This window comes from Mastomys coucha, unplaced genomic scaffold, assembly GCF_008632895.1.
Source record: "Mastomys coucha isolate ucsf_1 unplaced genomic scaffold, UCSF_Mcou_1 pScaffold5, whole genome shotgun sequence".
Classification (NCBI taxonomy): Eukaryota; Metazoa; Chordata; class Mammalia; order Rodentia; family Muridae; genus Mastomys; species Mastomys coucha.
Window position 1 is genome coordinate 94,466,865 of NW_022196911.1, and position 26,922 is coordinate 94,493,786.

Sequence of the window (26,922 nt, forward strand, 5' to 3'; positions counted from 1 at the left end):
CAAACACATACACACATACATTTATACATACAGACATACACACATATACATACACACACATACACATATACACACACATACACACACATACACACACATGCATTTATACATACAGACATACACACATACATACACACATATATAAATATATATACACACTCACACATATATGCACATATACAGACACACATACACTCACACATATACACACACTAGTATGTGCATATATCTATTCAGTATGTGTTGCTTTATTTCTTTTGCTATCCAGAAAATATAACATCACTGAAAATATAGCTTATTATTCCCCAAAGTGGAAACTAAGTCCAATATCTATTAATTAATGAATAGAAAAGCAGAATGTGGTAAATTCATACATGGACTCTTTTTCAGCTATAAATAGGTATGAATTGCACCTTAAGTCATACTTTAAAAACAAAAGAATAGCTGGGCGGTGGTGGCGCACACCTTTAATCCCAGCACTTGGGAGGCAGAGGCAGGTGGATTTCTGAGTTCAAGGCCAGCCTGGTTTACAGAGTGAGTTCCAGGACAGCCAGGATTAAATAGAGAAACCCTGTCTCGAAAAACCAAACAGAACAAAACAAAAAAACAAAAAAATATGGCTAGACACATGCACGCATGCACATGTACACACACATTGAGTGCACACACACACACACACAAACGAAATAAGCAAGTTAAAGTTCTAGTAGTTTTTAAGTTAGTCAATGAATATTGACAAGTCTTTGTTTTTTCCACCTCTAAATCGAGAACATAGGATTAGATGTTTCTTTGATGGGCAAACACTGAACTCACTACTAAGCATGCTGCCAAAGATGGTGAACACCAAGCTTTAGTTGTTTTATTAAAGGAACAAACTCTCTCCAGAACCAAGATGGGCATGAGGGTCCTTAATAAAACCCAAGACACCATTGGAATGAGAGCTAGAGGCAAGCACAGGCCCACGGGCTTCCACTGCCCAGTGCTTAAATCACAGTTTCCTTCCACTCCACAGGGGCGAGTGCTCAGGATTCAGGATTTCTACTCTGCTTTTCATAACTCCCACCTTTTGCTCTGTCACACTCTGTAATCACCCTGCTTCAGGCCACTCGAAGTGTTCCAGTGCAGTTACCTCTGTCAGACACCACTGCCCACGAGGTCTGCTTCCCGCTAAACAAGCACTTGGTTCTCATAACCAAACAACCAACTCCCCACCCCACGCTGAAGAATCAAGTTGAAGGCCAAATGGATTAGGAGGAAGGATGACTGCCAGAGATGCCGTACAAGACAAGCTTTAGGCTGATGCAAGTAGGAGAAGAGAAGGAAATAAAGCCACCCTGGACATGGAGGAGAAGCAGAGTGTTTCAACCCATGGTCAGGAGGCAGACAGTTCAAATCCCTAGAGAACATAGGAAATCTGTCAAAGCCAAGTACAGACATCCACAGTAAGTCACACGCACACAGAAAGACATCATCTTTGGGCCCTGGGTAAAGAAAGTCCTTGCACTTTTTAACTGATTCTTCACTAACCACCCCCCCAGCCTGTGACACATTCTGATGCTGCCATTCCAACACTGTGAGGAAATCCTGCTGGCCCTGCCCTGGCTCTACTTTTTCTGTAAATGCGTTTACAGTATTGGAACACCATCACCCCCGACAATGCCAAGACAGCTAGCTTCCTCTGGCTTGAATTCTCGCCACAGATTCCTAACTGGATTCCCCCAGATCTATCTTGCCTTGTCCTCAGCACAATCTACCTTCATGAACAAGTAGGATGATGGCTTTCAGGTGAGAAGTCCGGTGACATCACCTGGCTGTGCTCAAAGGTTTTCGGTTTCTCTCAAAAGTCTTTAAAATAGCCTGCTGGGCCTGATAAGATCTGGTTTCCCCTCTTCCCTCTGGCTTTACATCCCGTTGCTCCAGCCATTCCAGTCACACTGGGCTATATTTACATTTCTTCAAGTTGAGCCTCAGGACCTTTGCATGGACTGGTCCCCAGTGACTTGTGGGGCTCACTGCCACGCCTTTAAGTCCACTAAAATGTTCCATGGTTGGCAGCTTCCCTGGCTCACCCTTACTTACCCTGTACTCGCTCTGTTTTTCTCCATAGCACTCACGATCTCTCCACCTTGCTTATTTGTTCTGACTAGTATCTGTCTCCACCACCTGGAAGAGCAGACACCCACTGACAAGTCCTGCGACCCAGCACTGTGCGACTCACCGGCATCCCCCAGGTCAGGATTCTGAAGAAAGGCACGGCAGCGTTCCTTGTGCTCCTCCAGGGAACTCCTCTGCTTGTAGCTTCTTCCACAGAACTCACACTTGTAGGGCTTCTCCACTAGAAGGAAGACACAGCACGCTCAGGGACCCTACACACCGCTGGCCTGGCCGGACCCATACCTCCAAGTCTATGTTGCTGTCACACCTGCTAAGCTGAAACAAGGCTACAGTCCACTATCACAATAAAAGATTGAAAAGGACGGCCTTTTGCGGATGGAAGGGTCTAGAGTGGGCGAACACTGCTTTATTTAGCGTTTGGCTCCAGGTTAAACCTCGTGTCTTTTTGATTAACACAAACAGGTCCAGAAGGCTGGAGAGATGGCTCAGCGGTTAAGAGTGCTGGCTGCTCTTCCAGAGGTCTGGGCTTAAGTTCCCAGCACCCATATGGGGTGGTTCACATCAGCTGTAACCCTAGTCCTAGGGGATCTAGAGTTAAGCATAAAAGGAGGAGGAGGAGGAGGAGAAGGAAGAGGAAAAGGGGGGAAAGGAAAGAAGGAAGGAAGGAAGGAAGAAAGGAAGAAAGGAAGGAAGGAAGGAAGGAAGGAAGGAAGGAAGGAAGGAAGGAAGGAAGGAAGGAAGACAGAGAAACCAGGGTCATTTGTTCTTCAAGGTAGGTAGTGTGGTACAAAACCCCATGCCGCCAAATGTGGTGACAAAGCCTTTCATGCCGCAGATGCAGAAGGCTCTTTGTGAGTTTGATGTCAACCTGGTCTACAGAGTGAGGCCCTGTCTCAAAACTAAGACAAAGCAAATTATTTGGGACCTGGGACAATGGTTTGGCAGTTAGAGTACTTACTATTGGGGCAGTTGGGGTGGGTTAGCGTGTGTGTTGCTCTCAGAGAGGATCTGGGTTTGATTCCCAGCACACACCTGGCAGCTCATCACCATCCAGAGTAAGTCCAGTTCCAGGAGATCTGACCTTTCCTGACCTCCTTGGGCACAAGTATGCAGGGGAAACGCTCATTCCCATAAAATGGATGGGAATGGGAAGGCATCCTTCCTGCTTTGTGACAATCATCTAACTTTAAGTAAGGAACTCGGTGGTTTGTGGGCATTGGGATCAGGCTAGAGACGCATCAGAAACCCACATTTTGGAGTGTGTGGGCTATTCTTATCAAGTGGCTTCAAACAAGTAGATGGCCTAGACACATCTGATTAACAAGGAATATTTTTAATAATAGAATTAAGAATTAATTGTAATAGCCAGATATAGTGGCACAACCCTTTAATCCCAGCACCCAGGAGGCAGAGGCAGGCAGACCTCTGTGGGTTCAAGGCCAGCCTGGTCTACAAAGTGAGACCCTGTCTTAAAGCAAACAGAAGAACAAATTGCAAAAATGACTTCAACTGATTTTCTAAAACAAAGCAGGCGTTTCCCCATAAGTTTATCCATAGGAAAGCAACCCTTTCAACTCTCTTTGTAAGGTTATTTTTTTTTCTGGTCTATTGATAAAACATAACCAAAAAAAAAAAAGTCAGTGTTTTAGAGACTGAAATGGGTTTTTCCCCTTTTGTTTTTGATATATGAGGGATCAAGCCTGGAGCCTTGTGTGTGTGGTCTAGGTGCTACCACTGAGTCACCCGGCTCTGTCACGAAATGTTTTTTTTTTTCCAATTCCTCTTGCTTTGGGAGTAAAAGTATCCTCAAGGGATCCTTATGAAGTCCCAAATCAAAATAAAGTACAGGTTTGCAATGGCTAAAAATGTTCCATTTCTGCATAACCTGGGTGCTCTTGGAATCTGTCTCAAAAGACCTACTGGTTTTATACTTGAAAGAGGGCAATGGGAGAAAAATCTTATTTTTGTTTTCTTGTTTCCTCATCATGCCCATTGCTAATTGGCAAATGAGTTAAAATGAGAGAGAGAGAGAGAAAGAGAGAGAAAGAGAGAGAAAGAGAGAGAGAGAGAGAGAAACCCTCTTTGCCACATGTGATCTGTCGTGGGTTTTGCTGAGGTTGGCTTGTTTAATCTTCCTCTGAATTGGGAGTAGCTTTGAGATGGGGCCTGGGTTTAGTCAAAGCAGTAACATGGCCTGACATAAAAACAAACCTCTTTCTCTCTCAAATTAAAATTTCGACAGATAACATCAAGAACATGAGGTCCCGATTTTGAAAATAAGACTAGCCTTATTTTTCTAAGAGGGAAATTCTAAATGTTAAAAAAAAAAAAAAAGTGTCATCTTGCTTGTTCAAAATAAGGAGCGACAAGATCGCGGCAACGTGTGGCTTTTTAAGAATTCTCGAGGCCGCTCTTAGAGCTTAAAAATAAGAGGGCTGAAGAAGGGGGAAGTTTGGGTTAGGAAATTTAGCCAGAAGCTGGGCAGGGTGGTGCATGCCTGTGATTATAACACCCTGAAGGTAAAGGCAGGAAGACAGCTACAACATTGAGGCTAGCCTGGTCTACATAGTGAGTTCCAATTCAACCAGGACTATAAAGTAGGGCTCCAAGCTCAAAAACTAAAACACAATGAATAAGAAAGTTAGCCCAGAACCACCAAAACGAACCTCAAATAATAATTTATATCTTAGTTACAGTTTTTCCTTTCTTTTCTTTTAATTTATAATTATGTGGTATCTGTTCGAGTATATACACATGAGAAGAAGCATTTGTGGTGACTGGAGCTGTTGGATCCCTGGAGATGGAGCTGATGTTGGTTATAAGGCAGCAGATATGGATGTCAACACGGAATCCTGGTCCTCTGGAAGAGCAATCTGTGCTTTTAATCACTGGGCCATCGCTTCAGTGACCCCCCTCCCAGTTTATATTTTATAATAATTTACAAACTGTACATAGTTTGTATGTGTAGTTTCTGAATGGAGAATTGGAAAGTGTATGTGTGTGTGTGTGTGTGTGTGTGTGTGTGTACAAACTAAGAAAACAATCCCTTAACAATTAGTTTACCATAAAAATACTGATGGATACAATCTTTCTCCGCAAAGAAACCACAAAGGCGTGGTAATTTGTTTGACTGCTGCTGCTCTCCAGACACCAGGCTGCTGGGTGAACTGTTTCCAGTGAGGCAGACGGAGAGCAATTAATGCCTTAATGGAAGTGCATTAGCCCTAGAGGACTGCACTGATGCAACCCTTGGGGAGGGTGGGGGGTGACAGATGGAGGCCTCCGCACTTGACTTTTTTTTTTTTTGTTTCCACGGTCACTAGGTATGGGATGTTCGCGTCCTCACTTACCAGAATGTGTCCTAAGGTGTCCCGTGAGCGCATCTCTCCTTTGGCATGCATAGTTGCAGAGGTGACACTTAAAAGGTTTTTCCCCCGTGTGCAGCTTAATGTGGCGGAGGAGGTTACCTTTCTGAGTAAAAGATGCCCCACACTGATTACACTGGAACGGGCGTTCACCTTCAGAAAGGACGAAAAAGGAGATCACAAGGTAAGTGGGCAGGCGGGCGCACAGATTAGAGGCCTTGGGTAAAGGCCCATCTCTGGGCACCGCTCCCCACAGTGACACAGATCGCTTGGGAGCTACATTTTTCAGGAGAAGAGACGTGTGGGAGCTTCCTCTTTGAAGAATGAATGCTCCCACTCAGAACAATGCTAGCTGTCACCTTGCTCTGAGTCAGTGCCAAGGAACAAGCTGCCTCAGGAGCTTTCTAGGGGCGTCTCTCTTGGCATCTGAAGGCAGTTGCCCTTGCAAAAAAGACTCACAGATTCAAGCCTTCATTCTCGTATTTTTGAGACCGGGCTTGAAACTCACTATATAGACCAGGTTAGCCCCAAACTCACAGAGAACTGCCTGCCTCTGCCTCCTGCATGTTGGTGCTGGGATTAAAGTCTTTGTTCTGTTTGGTGGTTTTTACTTTTTTTTTTTTTTTTTTGACAGGGTTTTCCTCTGTAGCCCAGGATGGCGTGGAACTCATCATGATGGTCTCCTGCTATAGTCACTGAGTACTGGGACTGAGCCACTGAGGCATGCTTAGATGCAAGATGTAACAAGGGGTCAAGGCACCAGTCTGCCTTTTAGAGTCTCTGTATCACATGGAATCTATTGACTCAGTGTGACTTGTTCACGGGCTTTCCTATAGATCCTTGCTTACCATATGAAGATGTATTTTACTTTATTTTATTTTATATTTTTGGTTTTTCAAGACAAGGTTTCTCTATGTAGTCCTGGCTGTCCGGGAACTCACTCTGTAGACCAAGTTGGCCTCGAACTCAGAAATCCGCCTGCTTCTGTCTCCCAAGTTCTGGGATGAAAGGCCTGCGCCACCACTGCCCAGTACGAAGATGTCTTTAAGGATAAAACTCCTATCCTTTTATCTACAGTAGGAAGACCCATTTTTATGAATGTGCCTTGTAAAAACACTTGGAAGATTTCTCAGAAGCAAAGCATACAGTTCAGCTCCTGCTCACTGACTGAGCAGAATCATTTGGCTAAACTAGATGCTTGTTCTTAATCTTTCTCTGTCTGTCCCTGCCTGTCTCTGCCTGTCTCTATCTCTCTGTGTACCTCTATGTCTCTCCCTGTCTCTCTGTTTCTCTCTATCTCTCTTGACTCTATATTTCTCTGTCCCTCTCTCTGTCTTTCTGAGTGTCTATCTCTCTTTATCTCTCTGTCTCTGTCTCTTTCTCCCTGTTTCTCTCTCTGACTCTCTCTGTCTCTCCAGAGTCTTAAATGTAGCCCCAGCTGTCCTGGAACTCACTTTGTAGACCAGGCTGGCCTCAAACTCAGAGATCAGCCTGCCTCTGCCTCCCGCACACTGGGTTTAAAGGTGTGTGCCACTACACCAGACCTTTGATCGTCTCTTCTTAGCCACAGTATTTGCAATGTGTTTGCCAAATGCATAGTGAAGCACAAACAAGAGCTGCTGGGTAAACCACCAAGGCAAAGGGAGACATCAACATTATAGCAGATAGCAATGGAGGAATCCAAAGAAAGACCCACATTCTGCCACTTGGCTCCTCACGGGGATGCATGAGGACAGTTTTGAGAATGGAAGGAGGAAACTATTTACCGGTGTGGCTTCGCTTATGAACCATCAAGACATTGAAGCTAATGCAGGATAATCCGCACACATCACAGTTCATCTTCCCACTGGTCGGTCTGCTGCTGTCGTACGGCACGTGTCTCTCCAGCTTAATGTTTTCATAGTCGCTGTATTCTCTTGCATAGCTGTAAGGCATTTCACTCTCTTCTGCATCTCCCATGGGCTCCGGCTTCAGAACGTTCTCATCTCTGTCGCTGTACTCATCTTTCACTTTCATCGAATCTTCTGCAGGGGACATAAGAGCAAGAAATGAACGATGTCTGTATTTGAAGCTGTGAAGCGGCTCAGAAAAGAGGCCCACAACCGACAATTAAGGACAGAGGAAGCTCACAGAATGTTGTATACAATCAAAACAAGAAAGTGCCGTGAGGGTGACCATCCACTGTTTGAATTCAGAACCATAGAGCAACAGACACATATATGCACACACATAGGTACACATTTACAAAAGCACACACACACACACACACACACACACACACACACGCATACACATGTACACACAAGCACACACATATGTATGCATGCACAAAAACATGTACACATGAGCATACACATACACACACAAGTACACACGCATGCACACAGGAGCGCACAAACATGCACAAATGTACACACATGTACGCACATGCGCGCACACACACACACAAACTCACACATATCCTCCCCCCTTGCAACATCCACACATAAAATGGCAGAGTCCTAGGCTATCCAGAAGATCAGAGACAACAAGTTTTAGGTGTGACCACACAAAGAAGAACATGAAACAAACATTCTGAAAACCTGTCCCTAGTCCTTGGAGAGAAGAAAGGTTTTCAGATCTTTTTTTGGTGGCCAAAGTTAAAAAAAACCAATGGGACCTGGCCTTTGGTTTCAAGATGAACCTATCATTTTGATGCCACATAGGTCTTCCTGCAGACCATGAATATTCAGAGCTGAGGATTTGAAACTGTTTTTTTTGTATTTTTTGTTTTTTGCTTTTGAGTTGAAGCCAGCTTTTCTGCTTTCCTTCTGTGTGAACTGTGGGAAGGCTGTCTTATCTCTCTGCCTTGGAAGTGATTGAAAGCCGAGGAAATCTGGTGCTGGCGAACGGTGTTGAGACAGACAAAGGAAGTAATGCTTTAATTCAAGCTGAGGAACCGTTTCTGGATGAGCTGGGTGCAACCCAATCAGGGGAAGAGACAGCTAGACCTAACCTAAGTAAGACTACACTCAAGACCCTAGATTAATTAGAGGACTAGACTTAAGAGGAGGGACGGATCTGACCTAAGTAAGTTGGGTGACTAACCACTGTTCTTTAAAGGGCTGCTGCACTGTTGGGCATTCTTTTTGCAGGTGGGAACAGTCAGGGGGAACAGAACACAGAAAGTAAGCAGCATTCTACTTCCTGGTACTCTCTTCTATCATGCTACAACCCTCGTGTGTGTGTGTGTGTGTGTGTGTGTGTGTGTGTGTGTGTGTGTGTGTAAGCCAACTCAGGTGTTTCTCCTCAAGAACTGCTCACCTTGTTTTTTTGAGACAGTGCCTGTCTCTCACTGGGACCTGAGGTTCAGTGATCAGGCCAAGCTGGCTGGCCAGCCAGTGAGCATCAGGAAGCCTTTTGTCCCTACCTCCTCAGTGCTGGGGTCAGCGCCTGCCATCACACCTACTGCTTTATTTGGGTGCTAGAGATCAAACTCAGGTTTTCATGTGTGTGTGGCAAACACTTTGCCAACTGGGAGGACATAAGACACATAGAAGGCTGGCTGGACATGGTAGCTCACACACCTTTAGTGCAAACACTCTGGAGGCCAAGGAGGCAGGTCGTCTCTGTATGAGACCCAGCCTGGTCTACACAATGAGTTTCAGACCAGCATGGACTACGCGAAATGAGACCCTGTCTCAAAAAACTAAAACCAAACGATAGAAGAAATGGAGAAGGCAAGTTTATATACTAACCCCCTCAAAAACAAACAAACAAACAAAAACCTCTAAAAAATCAGCTCATGAGACCAGCATGTAAGACTCTTTCATATGTAAAGTTTGCTGTCGTATGTAAAGTTTGCTGTCATATGTAAAGTTTGCTGTCGTATGTAAAGTTTGCTGTCGTATGTAAAGTTTGCTGTCGTATGTAAAGTTTGCTGTCATATGTAAAGTTTGCTGTGTACTTGCTTATTCTTTCAAGCACTGAGTCTTTAAACATTGGAAGCTTTACTTTTCCACGAAGAAACACAAATCAATGGAATTTAGAGCAAAAGAGAATGCAGAGATTGGCTAATCCAACCCCTTCCCACCCCCCTTTTTTTTCCTTCTCAGACAGGAAATGTGGAAGCAAACACAAGTCAGCCATTTTCCTAATTTTTACCCAGCCAGTTTCTGGCAAGGGCTATGCTAGACCCGAAGAGATGGCTCAGCAGTTATGAGAACTTGCTGCTCTTGTAGAGGACCTGGGTTTGGTTCCCAGCACCCACATGGTGGCTTACAACCACCCATATCACCCGTTCCAAGGGATCTGAAGTCCTTTTTTAAAACGTCCACAGAGACACAGTTGGTTACAAACATACTATCAGTCCAAACATTCATACATGTAAAAAGTAAATTAAAAAAAAAAACAAACCCTTAAACTACCAGGTGGTTGGGGTGGACCCCATCCTCCCACATAGACAAGTCTAAGAGTCTGTTTAACAACTCTATTCCACACCCTTCTCTCACTGGGGTAGATGTAAAAACACAAAACACTGTGAAAAAAAAAAACCCACGATATTTTTAAAAACTACATCCCTTCCAAAACATATGAGAAGTGTTGATCCTGCTAGCAGAGAAGGAAGTACCATCGCAGCTGTACGGCTTGCTGCCTTCCACCCTGGTTTCAATTTTCACTTCTACCAGGGTTACCTTTCATCTATACTAACTGTGTTTGCTTAATAGAGCAAGACAAGGCCTAACCACCATCATCAGGGCCATTACTGTTTCCCTGCTCGTCACAGGTCGTGGTTCACAACTGCTTGACTGTGGCATGGAAGGCTGAAGTAAACGCAACATGGGCCACATTGCTGATGCATCTTGCTTAGAGAGGAGTTGATTTCTCTTACACGGAAAGAGATTAACTAGCTTGCTTTCTTTCTTTCTTTCTTTCTTTCTTTCTTTCTTTCTTTCTTTCTTTCTTTCTTCCTTTCTCTCTTTCTTTCTCTTTCTTTCTTCCTTTCTTCCTTTCTTTCTTTCCTTCTTTCTTTCTTTCTTTCTTTCTTCCTTTCTTTCTTTCTTTTTTCCTTCCTTCCTTCCTTCCTCCCTTCCTTCCTTCTTTCGTTTCTTTGTTTCTTTCTTTCTTTCTGTGTTTCTTTGTTTCTTTCTTCCTGGATCTTGCCTGCTTTCCTGTGGAATCTGTTTCCTCTAGTGTTGTTTCTCTTTTTCACCATTTAAGAGAAGTGCGAACCCAAGGCTGGTGTCCCCCGTCTTTGCCTCTGTTGTTCCAGCTGTGGGTGACATCCTAGCAAAGCTTGAGTGCACTTCAGTTTGCATGTAGGCGTTTAAAAGAAGCTCAACGGAAAAACGTCTTCTACTGAGAACCAAAGACCAGCAGACTGAAAGGGCCAGCAGAAAAGAATCCTTTCCATTTTGATTAGAAAATGTGAACACGCGGTGGTGGCACACACCTTTAATCCCAGCACTTGGGAGGCAGAGGCAGGTGGATCTTTGAGTTCGAGGCCAGTGTGGGGTATAAAATGAGTTCCAGGACAGCCAGGGCTACAGTGCAATTTATCTAATAAAGTTACTAGGATTCAGCAACTTCATAGTTTGTCATGGAAAGGCAAATAGAGGTGCAGACTCAAAAACCGAGAGACACAAAGGTACAGATGAGCTTCCTGAGAGACCGCTGGGCCCTCCAACCTCCAAACACGAACCATTGATCCCAAACCCGGAGAGCACTGGACTCCCTAGTGAAGAAATTCATTCCATACTTTGGGAGGAAGATTTGTTGGAGCCAAAGAAACACAGGCAATCTACTAATGCACCCAGGAAATACTAACAGGTGTGCCCACAATCAAACCAGTAAGCTTTAACTACAAACCTATTTACTCCCAAGAGGGGCATTCTCCTCTTCCCGTCTCCAACTCTGGACACTGTGATATGGAACTCCACACCTACTCATTCCTTCAGGCTTCAGACTGTCCAGGGGCAAACTCCTTCGTCCCTGTTCTCTGCCGTCTAGGTGAGCATCACATCGCTAAGACCTTAAGTTCATCCTCTCTCCTAACCACTTTCTTGTTGGATTTACATTTACTGCCTCTAGCTCCTCAAAATGCCCTGGAATCTGGCATTGGCAATTGATTCTGTCCCCTGTAACAGTCTACTGGGCTGTAAACACAGTGCGTTCTTGTCTGTCATTCCCGAAACTCTTCCCACCCTTGGACACAGGCCACTGTCTTTTGTTCTTTTTTGTGCTCCTGTTTCTTCAATGACATGGTATCTCTTTTCTGATTGTTTCTTTCCCCACCCTTACCTTTTAATTTCTGTGGCTAACCCTCTGTTCTTCTCCCTGAACACTTCTCTATGGCAATTCATTTTGTTTGTTTGTTTGTTTGTTTTTGTTTTTTCGAGACAGGGTTTCTCTGTGTAGCCCTGGCTGTCCTGGAACTCACTTTGTAGACCAGGCTGGCCTCCTATCCAAGGCTTTATCGGATCAATCCCCAGATGTATACAGTTCCAGATGGGACACTTTCTTTCCTCCTCTCCAATCCTATTTCCCAATCCTCTAAAGTCAAAATATTTCTTCCCCGTTACTCAAGCTGTAAGCCTCACAGTTGTCTTCTCTTTTTCTTGTTTGGGCTGGACATTCAAGAATGCCCACTCACCGCCTCCCACACCCATTACTCCAAGGTCCCGAGTCCTCTCCTCCTATCTGGAGCCTTCATACTGTGAACCTCTCCAGTTCATCCTGTGTACTACGGTTTGTCCTAAGACTAAAGTGCGGCTCATGTCACGGCTCTGCCAAAACCAGGGAATATTCTCCACTGCCAACACAATAAAGTCAAAATGCAGGAACAAAACTAAAAGGGCTTTATGAGATCTGCGCCAAGGTTATCCTTGGGATGCTGACTCTTAGACCTGAGATCTCCTTTTCCAGCTAATCATCTATGTGTCCTTGGTCTGCTCACATTACTTCCATAGACTACACGGTCTTCCCCAACACTGCCACAAGCCTAAATCCTACGTATCTTCTAAAGCAAAACTAATATCCAGTTCCCCCTCTCTGTCTTCCTGGATTCCCTCAGCTGGGAAATAGCCCATTCTTTCTTCCTCCAGGCTACTTATAAACTCTCTCTTATTCCCTACAGCTATTAAGCTAGCTGAGAGCAGAAGCCATAGCCCTTGGCTAGCAGACTCCCTTCCCACTCCCATCCCCCTCGGTATGTTTTCTCTCTCTGTGTGTTCTCTCTCTCCGTGTGTATGTCTGTGTGTGTCTCTGTGTGTGTAACTTTACATATTCTCTATGACACTGCTTTGCCAGTATCTACATAGAGTAGATGTGGGCTACCCCAGAGGAGGGTGGCAGGGATAAAAGCACACATTGCTCTTGCTGAAGACCTTAGTTCTGTCCCCAGTGCCCACACTGGGCAACTCACAACCACCTGTAACTCCAGGCACAGGGTATCCAATATTCCCTCAGGCCTCTGTGGGCACCTATACTCACATGAACACCTCTGTACCATGCACTCTTGTGCGCACGCGTATACACACACGTGTACACACACACACACATACACGCACTTTTTTCCTTTTAAAGAGTCGAGGAGCTGCGCTTAACAGTATACACTAGCTGTACACCTGGTGTCCCAGCTGCTCCGGAGGCTAAGGTGGAAGGACCACAGAAGCTCATGGGCCTGAGAATATTGTGGGCAATATAACAAGACTCCATGTCAAACAACAACTACAAAATCAAATAGAAAAACATACTTGCTTTTAATCTTTTGAAAATTATTTTAACTTGTAGCTAGGTATGGTAGCAAATGCTTTTAATTTCAGCCCTTGGGAGGTAGAGGCAAGTAGATCTCTGTGAGTCTGAGGCCAGCTTGGTCTACAGAGTGAGTACCAGGATAAACTACAGTTATAGAAACCCTGTCTCAACAATAACAACAAAATAAAAGACAAATTATTTTATATCACACGTATGGGTGTTTTATATGCACGTGTATCTGTGCATTACTTGCATGCCTGATGCCTGGAGTGCCAGAAGAGGGCATCAGATCTCCTGGAACTTGAGGTCACAGATGATTGTGAGCCACGATGTGGGTGCTGGGAATGAAACGTAGGCCCTCTGGAAGGATAGTCCATTCTCTTAACTGCTCAACCATCTCTCTAGCCCCCCAAAACCTGGAATGGTGCTACAGGTCGGTAATCCCTGTACTCTGAAGGTGGAGACAGAAGGATGGTAAACTCAAGGCCAACTGGGACTACATAGTGAGATCTTGAACCAAAACAAAAAAAGCAAACACAGGAAAAACAGTAACAAAACAAAAAGACCTCAGATGACCAGGGGCTGCACGTGTTTGCTTGTTTCTTCGTTTTTTGTTTTTTTGTTTGTTTGTTTTCTAAGACATGCATTCTCTGTGTAACAGCCCTGGCTGTCCTGGAACTCCCTTTCTAAACCAGGCTGGCCTTGAACTCACAGAGCTCTACGTGCCTCTGCCTCCCAAGTGCTGGGATTAAAGGCATGCGCCACCACAGCCTGGCATGATTACATGTTTTTTGTTTTTTTTGTTTTGTTTTTTAAGATTTATTTATTATATGTAAGTACACTGTAGCTGTCTTCAGCCACTCCAGAAGAGGGCGTCAGATCTCATTATGGATGGTTGTTAGCCACCATGTGGTTGCTGGGAATTGAACTCAGGACCTTCAGAAGAGCAGTCAGTTCTCTTAACCACTGAGCCAACTCTCCAGCCTTGATTACACGTCTTTTAAATCAGAAATTGTGAAACCAGTGAGACAGCGTAGTGGGTAAATGCATTTTGCTATGCAAGCTTTATAATCTGAGTTTGATTCTTGCGACCATCAGTAAAAGGAGAGGTCTGACCCTTACAAACTGTCCTCTGACCTCACATGACACACTAAGAATAAAATAAAATAAAACCTGGATACTGAGCCAGGCGGTGGTGGCGCACACCTTTAATCCTAGCACTTGGGAGGCAGAGGCAGGTGGATTTCTGAGTTCGAGGCCAGCCTGGTCTACAGAGCGAGTTCCAGGACAGCCAGGACTATACAGAGACACCCTGTCTCAAAAATACAAAAACAAACAAACAAAAAACCCAAATCAACCAACCAAACAAAACCTGGATATTGTAGGAGTCTCACTTTGATCTACTAATGATGGAGAAGGGTCTCCATCATTTGAGGAGGGTTTAAAGGCAAGTGATACTGCACCTGGCTGGTGTGCACGTAGGTGCTGGAGACCTGTCTGGGTGGGTGGCAGGGATTGAGGGATGGGTACAATTAGGCAGGAAGCTCTTTACTTACTGAGTTACATTCCCAGCCCAAGTCTGAAGTCTTTTGTAGAGTGAGCGAATTGTTTGCAGTGTGGGCAATCTCCCACTTGGTTTTGTAAATTCTAACCTTATTATAATTAGATCAGGGTTCTCAGACAATTTGAATTGACTCTTCAAACAGCATCAAGAAGCCTCTTAGGCACCAGCAAGATTTATTTCTTAAGTCGGGTGATGGGTCTCTGGATGCTCACTTTATTAGTATTCTTTAAACTGTAAGTTTAATTATAATCTGCCTTTTTGGATGTATGATCTATTTCATAATAAAAAAAAATATTAAAGGCTTCCTAAGTAGATTTCGTGTAATTGAACTTGTGGAGAAAAGAACACAGCAAACCACAAATTGCTGATAAAAGTAATTGCTCTACATTCCCAGAGGGAGGAAAAGCTGTTTAAATTGAATCTAACCCATAGGAAATTAGATTAAACTAAACTTTCTGAAGGAGCTGCTCTGGGGGACAATTGTTCCCATCGCTGTCTGTGTTCTGGAGGCCGCTGAGGACAATGGCACACACTAACACACACACCCCCTAGAGAGAATTTTGTAGGCTGAGGAGAACAAAGGTTTGGCTCACTGGGGCGGACGCACATGGTTTCACTTCCTGGGGTGATGCTTATCACTTGAAAGGCTCGAGCTCCTGGAGTAGACATTTTTGGTTTCACCTGAGACACTGCAAAAACAATGGGGCCTGGAAAGGATCCAGCCCCTAAATCCTTCAGGGGCGATAGCAGCCTCAGCCAACTGTGCCTCCGTTTGTTTTTACAGGCACATAAAATGCTCGGCTGGAGAGCAGACCCCATCAAAGACACACAGAACAGGCAACTTGGGTTCCCTGGGTGGCACGTTGCTTGAAGGAACATCCGAGTATTAATAGGAGGTGCTGAATTTCCACTCTGGACCACGAGATCTCAAAATCCAACAAGAAGGCCAGGGGTGAAAGAATGGCCATCAGTTTGCCAGCAACGTGGCCAGAGGGACAAAACAACAGAGGCTCCTAGACTGGGAAGACAAAAAGGGATGATGTTGTTCGAGTGTTTTACAAGGATAGAGGGTCATAACCATGAAATCCTCAGCACATGCAAAAGTCAACTGGATAACAAAGACGCTTAATCATCTTAATGTGGCATTTTAATGATGCACCGACTTGCTATGCCAATTCAGAGATAATGAGGCCCTAATGCTACAGATGTTCAGCCAGGCTAAAAGAAAGGCGGGGGGGATTTTCTAGCATGCCATTTTCTAACTATCCAATTAAACAAATTGTGAAAGCACCTAAATAGTTTACCAGGTTTTGACAGCTGTTAATAGGATTTAGAAGCCTGACGGAGAAAAGTGCAAACCGGGAGACACAGGTTCCCTAGGTGTCTTGTCCACACACGGGCTCCGTAGGCGTCTTGCCCCAACACACAGGCAACTAGAACCGACAGATCCCTCATAAACATAATGTCTGCGAGTCTTTCCGGAGATGTTCTCTTTGTATCAGGAATGAAAACACTGAAATGATGGTCCTTGGCATTTTCTAGTTCACCACTTTATGTATGAAGGAATTCAAGAGAAAAGAGAAACTCTGATATTTTGAGAATTAAAGAATATGGAGGAGTTTGGGTATTTAACTACTAAAGCTCTAAAGTCTCAATGCATATTAAACTTCTAATCAATGATTGGCAGGATCTGTTATGGTTTCTCTTTTCTTGCCTTTAAAGACAAGATGACAGTCAGTTGTTAATTTTTAAAGTGTCTATTTTAAGATCAAGAAAACCTGAAAAGAGTGACCCAATCTACGAAGGGATGAGAAGCTACTATCACAAGAGCACGGAAGAGTGTGCAAGCAGGCTTGGGTGATATTTGCCTGGTTAAGGTTCTCATTAAAACAAGTTCTCCTCGGCCTTTCAAATTTCTCTGTAAAGTATCTACACACATAATGGGTAAACCATGTCACTTCAATTGCAAGAGAATTAACGTACTCCCCCAAAGTTAACAGTTACAAAAAGACCCCCCCCCACTCCTCAATTTAACCAAGGACATCAGTCTGTGCCTTTTTAACTGGCTGGCAATGCAGTTCATTTGCATAATAGTAACAATGATTTTATTCAATAGTTTCAGTACATTTCTTGGCTTCCCATTTAAAAGGTAAGACTGGCTATGTCCAACATCAGGAATACTCTGCGCCCAGGGGTAGGGGTGGTTTCAGCAAACTGACTTCACTAAGCTTTTTAAATGTCAGTGAACCAGGCTCAGCCCTTCACTGAAAAAAATGAAAGTGCTGAAGGACCAACCAGTGCATAAAGGCTTCTCCTGAACCACAAAGCATTGTAAGTCTAAAGCATCGTTTAGTTCTGCCCATCGCAAAGCCCATCTTCATCTGGCCTAGCCCCTAAGAGCTCCTGTTGCTTCTATAGAGCACCTGGGTTTGCTTCCCAGCACCCACGTTGTGGTTTACAATCTTCTGAAACTTAAGTTCCAGGGGACCCAATGCCTCTTTCTGGCCTCTGAGGACACCAGGCATGAAAATGGTGCATAGACATACAAGCAAAACAGTAGTATACATAAAATAATACAATAAGGAGCTCTATAGAGATTTCCTTTACCTATTTTTTTAAAGATTTATATTTATTTATTATATGTAAGTACACTGTAGCTGTCTTCAGAAACCCCAGAAGAGGGCATCGGGTCTCATTATGGATGGTTGTGAGCTACCATGTGGTTGCTGGGATTTGAACTCAGGACCTTTGGAAGAGCAGTCAGTGCTCTTAACAGCTGAGCCATCTCACCAGCCCCTCCTTTGTTTTAATCTATATTTTATCTGGCATTTGTAATTCTGAGCAGTAACTGCTATGCCTAAAAAATGAATGAAAATACAAGCTGGAGAGACAGCTCCATGGTTAGAGCACTTGTTGTTCTTGTAGAGGACCCAGGTTCAATCCCCAGCACACATGTGGTGGCTCTCAACCATCCAACACTCTAGTTCCAGGGGATCCCTCCCTCTTTTTTGAGACAGGTTCTCACTCTGTAGCTCTGGCTGTCCCAGAATTCACTATGTAGCCCAGGCTAGCCTCAGATTCACCTGCCTCTGCCTCCTGAATGGCTGGAATTGGCTTTTTTTCCCCCTTGCATAGCCCAGGCTAGCTTTGAAGAACTGGTTATCTTGCCTCCGTCTTCCAAGTGCCAGAACTACAGGAGTGTATTTGTCATGCTTGGCATCAATCTCTCTCTCTGTCTGTCTCTCTTGCATTTACTTAGAGGCTAGGAAGATGGTTCTGGCGGTAAAATGCTTACTGCACAGGCCTGAGGGCTGAGTTGGGACCAGTAGCATCCCAGGGAAAAGCCAGGTGTGCTGGTTGTATCTTTAGCCCTAGCACTGGGATGGTGGAGGGAAGAGGACCCCTGGAGCTCAGAGGCCAGTCTTGATTAATTAGTTTGCACCAGGTCCGGGTGAGAGACCCCGTCTCACAATTATAAGGTGGAGAACAACAGAGGAAGGTATCTGACACAGATACACACAGTCCCAAACACTCGAATATACATGTAGACATGTATGAACATCTGCACACACACATACACAGCACACATTAAACTATAATTCTTGGGAAAATTCAAAGGCTGTTAATTCAAATATAATTACATTGGCTAAAAAACCTTCTGATTACTACCATGTCAAACTCGGGGTCACAGGTGAACCAAAATGTCTTCCATGGTCACAGCACACGTAGCTCCTGGTGTATGTAGTGTGTTATGGGGCAGATAACACGTTTATCCCTTACAGACTAGGAACCATTTCAAGACTGTTCCAGAACTTACAGACTCAGTTATTCTAGGGAATAAATGAATGAATGAATGAATTCCTCATGCAGCCTGAACCAATTCACTGATAACAAGCAGGCCAAGGCGGGAAGAGTTCTGTTTTTCCAAACTTTTTCCTTTTTTCCTTTATATTCTCTCCTGACTCAACATTTTTCTGCCACTGACTGCCTGACTATATCTCGCTGCTGACCCCAGAGATACCTCTAGTCACTTCCTGGTTTTCTACACTTGCTTCGTGCTCCACAGGCTACCACAATATCTTTCTACTTCTAGATCTACCCATCCCAGACCAGCTTTGGATGATGGCCAGGGTGACCCTGAGTTTCTAATCCTCCTGCTTCCACTTCCTCAGTGCGGGGATCCTAGGAGTGTGACACCTCATCCAGCCGATGCAGCACTGGGGGACCAACCTGGAGTTTTGTATGTGTGGGACAAGCTGTCCTCCAGCTGAACAACAAGACCTTCCAACCCTGACCCTTGACAGGGTTTTGCCTTGTAGTACAGGCTGTCCTGGAACTCATGGCTGTCCCCCTCAGCCTCCGGAATGCTGGAGTTAGGGGTGTGCACATCCACGTTCCGCTCCCAGTAGCGGTAGATTATTCTCCTTGCACCTTCAATGGTGACTGCTGGGCTTAGGGCGGGTCTGGGGACAGCTTACCAAGTCAACGGGTAGGAGCAAGGAAAGGAGGTGAGAGGGGAAGAAGATGAACGATCGTTCTGTTCCTTGCCTGAAGTACAAAATTAGGGTTGATGGTGTTTTTAAAAATTGCACAGATTGTAGTTTTGCCTAAAGCGAGCGCATTAGCGGAGAGGAAAACCAATCAATTGTTCTAAGTGAAGGTGCAGCAATCAGACCCAAAGCGTATGAGGGACTATCAGGGGAGGGGGAGAGAAGGCAGAGATGAAAATCTCGGAGATTCTTTTTCTTTTAATATTAAATTAACTGAAATAAAACATGTGTAAAGAAAGAGTATAAAGTTGACCATCTGTAACATATTTCTTGAACCTCCAGCCCTCCTTTCTGTTTACCCTTCCTTTCCTACCATTCAAACAATGAGATGAGAGCATAAGTAAGCGGGAGGGGCTCTGCTGTCTTCTAGGTGAATGTGCACCATTAAAGCGCACCAGGGAATACACTATCTTGTCACTGGAACTCGCTCATCCCTAGAGCGAGAAGCACAACTGCTTAACAGCTGCCCAGTCACACACCGGAGGCCTGCGAGATATCCCAGCTCTACCAGAGAGACTGTGGAGGGAATGCTGCCCCTTAGAGGGAACCAGAGCAGAAGCTGGCCAAAGACCTGAGCCCACATCCTAGTGATCCCTAACAGAGACTGTCGACTGTTCATAGTCAAAGAATAAAGCAGGGACTGACAGCCATAGGACAATGACAATGTGGAATCTAACTATTTTTTTTCCAACTGAAACTACAATCCAATGCCTTGCACTAACCAGCCTATGACTTTAATGAGAATCTGACTTCTGTGAATTTTCTCATTTGTGCAACGATAAAATCTATATCTCACAGGGTTTTTACAGTAATGAAATTCATCATGATATCAGATAGTCCAAGTGTAATTGTTAACATGTGGTATATTCATGACCTTGATTTAGACAAAGATTTCTTAGATATGATACTAAAATCCTGATTCATAAACAAGAAGTGTCTCATAATTCAATAATAAGACCAATAGCCCAGTTGAAGGCATACAGGTGGGTAGAAATATAACTCAAGGGCTGGAGAGATGGCTCAGTGGTTAAGAGCACTGACTGCTCTTCCAGAGGTCCTGAGTTCAATTCCCAGCAACCACGTGGTGGCTCACAACCATATGTAATGGGATCTGGTGTGTCTGAAGACAGCTACAGTGTACTCATATACATAAAATGAATAAATAAATCTTTTTTTAAAAAATAAATATAACTCAAGTAATAGAGTTGACCTGGCATATACAAGGCTTTAGATTCAGTTGCTAGCACTATCATAACAGATTTTTTTAAAGAACCCAGGATGTCAGCATTGATACCCCACTTAAGAGATTGTACAAATGAACAGTGGGCCGATGATAATTGTTATCGTTTGTTACAGAAATGCAGTTAAGACTACAAGATGCCTCTTCACACCTACTGGAAAGATTAAGTTAAAAAGACACACAAGGACACAAGGAAAACACAGTCCTCACATGTGTGGATGGTGGGGATGGAAAATGGTGTAGTCATTCGGAAAACCATTTGGCATTTGTGGCAAGCAGCCAAATGCCTCCCAGTTGACAGACGTGGCTGGAGGTGTCATTTCTGTGCTTAGATTCTATAAGATGGCGACTTGGATCTTGCTTTTGCTCCCTTGCTGATGCTTTGTGACTTTCCAGTAGGTAAGCTGGATAGCTCAAGTGGCAAGTGGAGCCAGTGCCTGACCAAGCTTGGGGGGGGGGAAGCAGGGGGGGCAGGAGGGGGGAGCCCGGGTGCAATGAGGCCTTTGGTCTAACAACTGTTAAGACTGACTCCTGACCATGACCATTAGTGAGTTGGGGGTTGTCTGTTCTCCTGTCAAGTTTTCAGAGGAGACAACCACTCCGGTCAGTGTCTCCATCAGAACCTTGGGGTACCTAGGAAGCAGAGGACCCAGCAGTGCTAATTCTATACTTCTGAGACAACCCATTTCATTGTCTCCCAATGGCCCAGGTTCGTGGTAATTTCTTACCCATCATTTGGTACCCAATATAGGCAGTTTACTATAAAATTAAATATAAGTATACCAAACAACCATGGAATTCCACTCTTAAATACCTACTTGAAGGAAAGCATATGCTCATTTAAGACCTATATAATAATGTTCGTAGTGACAAGCAAAATGGTTTGAGTCAACAATGGAATCCTACTCAGATAAAAAACAAAGCAGAATGAAGCCAGGAAGGATGGTGCATGGCTTGAATCTGAAGCCAGGAAGGATGGTGCATGGCTTGAATCCCAGCACTCAGGAGTCCGAGGCAGGCAGATCACAAGCTCAAGGCTAGCTTGATTAAGACAAAATACTAAATTAAAAAAAAAAAAAGAAGCAGTGCTTGCTGGGCGGTGGTGGTATACTCCTTGGGAGGCAGAGGCAGTGGATTTCTGAGTTTGAGGCCAGCCTGGTCTACAGAGTGAGTTCCAGTACAGCCAGGGCTACACAGAGAAACCCTGTCTTGCAAAACCAAATAATAAATAAATAAATAAATAAATAAATAAATAAATAAATAAATAAATAACTGGAAGCAAACTAGTCGTACCTACAACAACCCAGACGAACTTCCAAATCAGTAGTTTGAGAAAAAGGAGGCAGAAGTAAAAGACTATAATTTGTATTATTCCATTCGCATGAAAGTCCAGAAATGTTAGACCAAAGGCCTCAATCTAGAGATACAGTTCAGATTAGTGGCTTCCTGAGGGTACAGGTAAAATGACAGTTAACTGCAAAACAGGTACAAGGGGGCAGACGTGGCCTAAAACACGGTGGTAGTTATAGAATGCTAAGTTCACCTAAAGAACAGCCACTGAACACATAAGACAAGATAAATTATAACTAAATCTAAGACTGCTTTAAAAAAGCAACCTTGAGCCAGTAAGACAGCTCCCCCAATAAAGGTGCTTGCTACATACACCTGGCGACCTGAATTCCACCCCCAGAACCTAGGTAAAGGTGGGAGTGGGAAACTGGCTCCACCTCCATATGATGTAGCATGTTTCCTCCCACAATAATAAATAACAAATAAATGAATGAATTAAAAAAGAAATCCATATGGCTAAAGAAAGGTAACCCGATAGCCCGCTGCCTGGACAGTGATGGTCGGGTCACAAGGGAGTGCGTTACGCTTCTCATTCCCTACAAGAAGCTATGGGATGAGGTTTTTGTTTTGTTTTGTTCTGAGGTATGATCAGACCCAAAGCTCCAGAACTCAACTCAGAGCGCCATCGTCCCTGGATGTGTGCGAAGACTTCCCCACGCCCTCCTGCTGCCTCGGATACTAGGGCAATAACCATTAATTAACAATCATAGTCTAACGAAGCCCACTAAATTATTAAGAAAGCAGAGAGCAAGCAAGTTCGAGAAGCTGTGCATCCGTGGACTCTGGCACAATTTAGAACGAGGTTATGTATCTGTCTGGAGTTGAAACTCCTTTTGTTTCTATACAACTGATTTCCTGTGGTTTTCAATAAATGTATGCCTGGTTCAAAACCACAAAGCACACCCCTTCGTTGGCAATAGGAAAATAGGCCGAAGCAATCTACTCCAAGAGTTGACAGTGGGCTTCGTTAGACTTTGATTGTTAATTAATGGTTATTGCCCTCATATCCGAGGCAGCAGGAGGGCGTGGGGAGGTCTTTGCACACATCCAGGGACGTCGGCTTAGTGCTCTCTTAAGACAAAAGAAGAAAATAGAGTTATCTTTTCTGCAGGGCCTCAGAAAGAGAACTAGTGCAGCCGGGCGGACCTGGAGAGCAAGCTGACCGGGTAAGGAACAGGTCGCATAAAAATGCCAGAGGTGGTTTTGGGATTCAAATAATAAAGAGGCAGTAAAGGGCCGCACATTACCTCCACAGTTTGGTGGGTTGGAGGTATAGCCACAGGCCTAGAATGACCTATGAGAAGCTAATCAAAGCCTTTCGTATTTTCTCTGCACTTCCTTGAGGAATACCAAAGGGTAACAAAGGCTTGGCTGGGATTTCTGCCTCCGCAGGCGCAGGTGCGGAAAGGCTGGCTCTAACAACTCTTGTCACTGTCTTTAATGCCACCAGACCAACAAAAATAGCGAAATATCTATCACGATCCCATTTTTTTACTTCTTCAGTTGACATAATTAACAAATTTATTATGGGTAAGGTCACACATTATTTTTAATTATTGAACTGTGGGTGTCCATATGTTGCTGTTTAGACAGCGTCACTGGCTGAGAAGTACAGTTTTCAAGACTGTCTCATTCCCGAGCCCTCAAATCTAGCTCCAACTGCAGCCAGCGAGGGGAGATTTCAACTAGGCGGCTCAATGAGAAAACATCTGTGCTTACCAGTCAAAACGAGAAAGGTCACATGTTAAACCCAGTTAATCTTGTTTATTGGTGTTTGAAGGTTATCCACCAAGGGCTGGATTACCAGGGTCCTCCTTCAGGCCTGGCTCTGACATCTATATTCACTCTGCAGCGTGGAGACGCTTGAAAATCCAAAGCCCTAGAAATTAGTCCATCACTTCTAAATGTAATTTTGCTAACTCTGAGCCGGAATGCTCTGTCAACCTGTTGCTGGGCCATCAGTTAAATGCTAGAAAAGACCACCTGACCAATGAGTCCAGGGAGGCTGACTGTGCTCTTAAAACACTGTTTTCCTAGTTTCCGTTCATTGTTTTTGTATAGATAAAGCCCTCAAAACATTCCTCCATCAAAATCAAGAAAAATGAAGAGTCTTGATCAGCAAGGGATCATAAAAGATGGTCCCAGAATAGGTTTGGGGACTGTAGAAGAGAAAGGGTCAGGCCAGGAATGTTGCTCAGGGGGCCAAATGCCTACCAGACTTGAACAAGGACTTGGATTCAGTTCTCAACACTGAGGGGGGAAAAAGAAGGAAGGAAGGAAGGAAGGAAGGAAGGAAGGAAGGAAGGAAGGAAGGTCTATCTGGGCCTATTTCATGCTTTTTCACAATTAGCATATATTTTTCTCTAAGCAGAAAACAAGATTGTTTATGTTGAAACTACAACATAAAAATACCATTTAAAGAAACATTGAAGTCAAGAGCCCCGGGGAGATGGTTCAATAAGTAAGAACACTCTCTGCTCTTCTAGAGGACCAGGGTTCAGTCGTCAGCACCCACATCAGGATCTCACTCACAATTGCCCGACCCTTGTTCCAGGAGATCTGACATCCTTGTTCTGGCGTGGCGTCCAGGAGCATCTGCACACATAGGCACTTAGGCACACACGTACACATAAAAGAAATAAGTTTTAAAAAAATGAGCCCTATTTACATACTTCAGTCAGATCTGTTGTTACTCGTTTCTTCACTGTGGGCCTCTTAAAATGTACACATGCCTATCAGCATGAAACGTACATTGCTACTGAGAGGTCTCTCTCAAACCGTGAGATATGAGGCTGAAGATCTCTGCCCTAGACCTTTAAACCAGCTCAGGCTTAAATGAAAGGCGTCTCTACACTGTGCTTTGTACAAACAGTGGCTTGGCATTCGAACTTTTTCACAAGTGCCCTTCAAAGAAATTGGAAATATTATGCTTTCGTATTATGCACTGAGACATTAAGAAGGTACTAAGTTAACATTTACAATTTTTCACCGTAGCTTACTCTTAAAACTCTTAAACAAAGGCGGAAACACTTCTTTCTTAAATACTGGAGGTTCTGCATATGTCAATTTTGTCGCTTACAAAGTTTACTTTTGAGAATCACAGAACTGGGCTACAAAAAATAAATGTAAACTCTGTTTCTTAAGTAAACTTATGATTCTGTGACAGGCCACATCCATAGCTATTTAGGGGTGCATGTGTCCCATTGGCTACAGATGGAGCTGTATCACATCTTTTTAAAAAATTATCTGGGCTAGTGAGATGGCTAAATGGGTAAAGGGGCTTGCCACCAAGGCTGATGATCTGAGTTCAATCCTTGGAGCCCACACGGTCCAAAGAGAGTCAGCTTCGGCAAGTTACCTTCTGATCACACATCTAAATGAATTAATAGATGTAAAAGGTATCTAGTGAACAGCAATATTAGTCATGAGATTTATCCCATCATAAATTAACAGTCATATAAATAAGCTCTTTAAATATATATATATAGGAAGCTGGGTGGAGTGGCATATACCTTTTATTCCAGCACTCAGGAGGCAGAAGCAGGATCTTTGAGTTGAAGCCTAGTCTGTTATATAGAGCGAGTTGGATAACCAGGAATTCAGAGAAACCTTGTCTCAGGAAAAAAAAATATATATAGAATTTCCCCATGACCTCTATTTCCAGTTGGCTTTCCCAATAAAATCCTATCCTAGTGTTCTGTTCTTATGAGCTGTAACCTCCATTGATCTGTACCTACACACTATAAACATCTTGGTGTATGTCTCCTCATTAAAATTACATGAGAAAAATAAATTTTCACTTATTTTTGTTGCAGTGAGGTGCCACATGTTAAAAAAAAAACCTCCTATGTATCGAATTTTGTGTTTTTATTTTTTATTATTTTTGAGGCAGGGTCTCTCTAATCCTGACTGTCCTGGAACTCACTATGTAGTCCAGGCTGGTCTTGACTCACAGTGATCTTTCTGCTTCCACAGATTATAATTAGAAGTATAAGGATTGTAGGTATGCTCAATGCTTTCCTTCATCAAATTATCATGACAACAATTAGCATGAAATTGATTAAATAATATAGCTATAGCTCTTATTTAGTAATTATCAAGTATACAAATGGAAATAGTTAGCAATCTCTCTCTCTCTATTAAGAAGTTTCTCTTTCTGTTCTTCAGGCTGGACTGAAACTTGCTATGTAGTCAAGACTAGCCTCAAACTCACACTCCCCGGCCTTTGCCTCTTGAATATTCTTGATATCCAAAAGGATAGTTAGTCACCATGGAAGTTGTCACCTTAATGACAGTAAAAGATGAGCTTTTTTTTTTTTTTTTTTTTTGAGCCTTTCTTTTATGAGTTGGAATGGACTTGTTGAGAAAGGAGAATATCAACTTCTGTAAGACCAGTTTCAGTAAAAGAACACACTGAAACCAAGAACCTAGAAATTATTTCTCTTAAAATCATTCTCACCCACCAAGGTCTGAAGATCATTGCTAACAAAGATCATATTGTCAGGCTGGAAAAATGGCTCAAGGCTAAGGTTCACTCCTCCCAACCCCCAAATCACATCGCCAAGATGTCTTTACATGCTCATCACTTGATCTAGCAACAATTGTCTAGTGACAATGCTGGGATGAATGAACAGATGAACAGGTGGGTGGATGGATGGATGGATGAGTGGATGGATGGATGGATGGGTGGATGAATGGATAGACAAGTGGGTGAATGGATGGATGGGTCGATGGATGGGTAGATGGATGGATGGTGGATGGACTGATAGATGAATGGGTGGATGGATGGATGGATGGATGGGTGGGTGGATGGATTGAAAGGCAGAAATGAAAGTAATAAACATGGACATTTACTGTCTACTCAGAACTCTGATATTAAAGAATACAAATAGGTTCATGGCATGTGTTTATATTTCCAGCTCTTGGGAGGCTAAGACAGGAGGATCACTCTAAGTTTAAGTCACCCTGGATAACATAATGAGTTCTAAACTAGACTGGGACCTT

At 43.7% G+C, this 26,922-nt stretch overlaps 1 protein-coding gene across 1 annotated transcript in view; it reads right to left on the reverse strand.

Moving 5' to 3' along the window:
* The window catches only part of Ikzf3 (IKAROS family zinc finger 3), an 89,422-nt gene that overhangs the window by 19,650 nt on the left and 42,850 nt on the right, over positions 1-26,922 (reverse strand). Inside the window, exons 4-6 of the mRNA XM_031351105.1 lie at positions 7,247-7,504; positions 5,466-5,633; positions 2,219-2,335 (exon numbers count right to left, since the gene is read on the reverse strand). Of these exons, the coding sequence (XP_031206965.1) occupies positions 2,219-2,335; positions 5,466-5,633; positions 7,247-7,504 (543 nt within the window). The remainder of the gene's footprint in view (positions 1-2,218; positions 2,336-5,465; positions 5,634-7,246; positions 7,505-26,922) is intronic.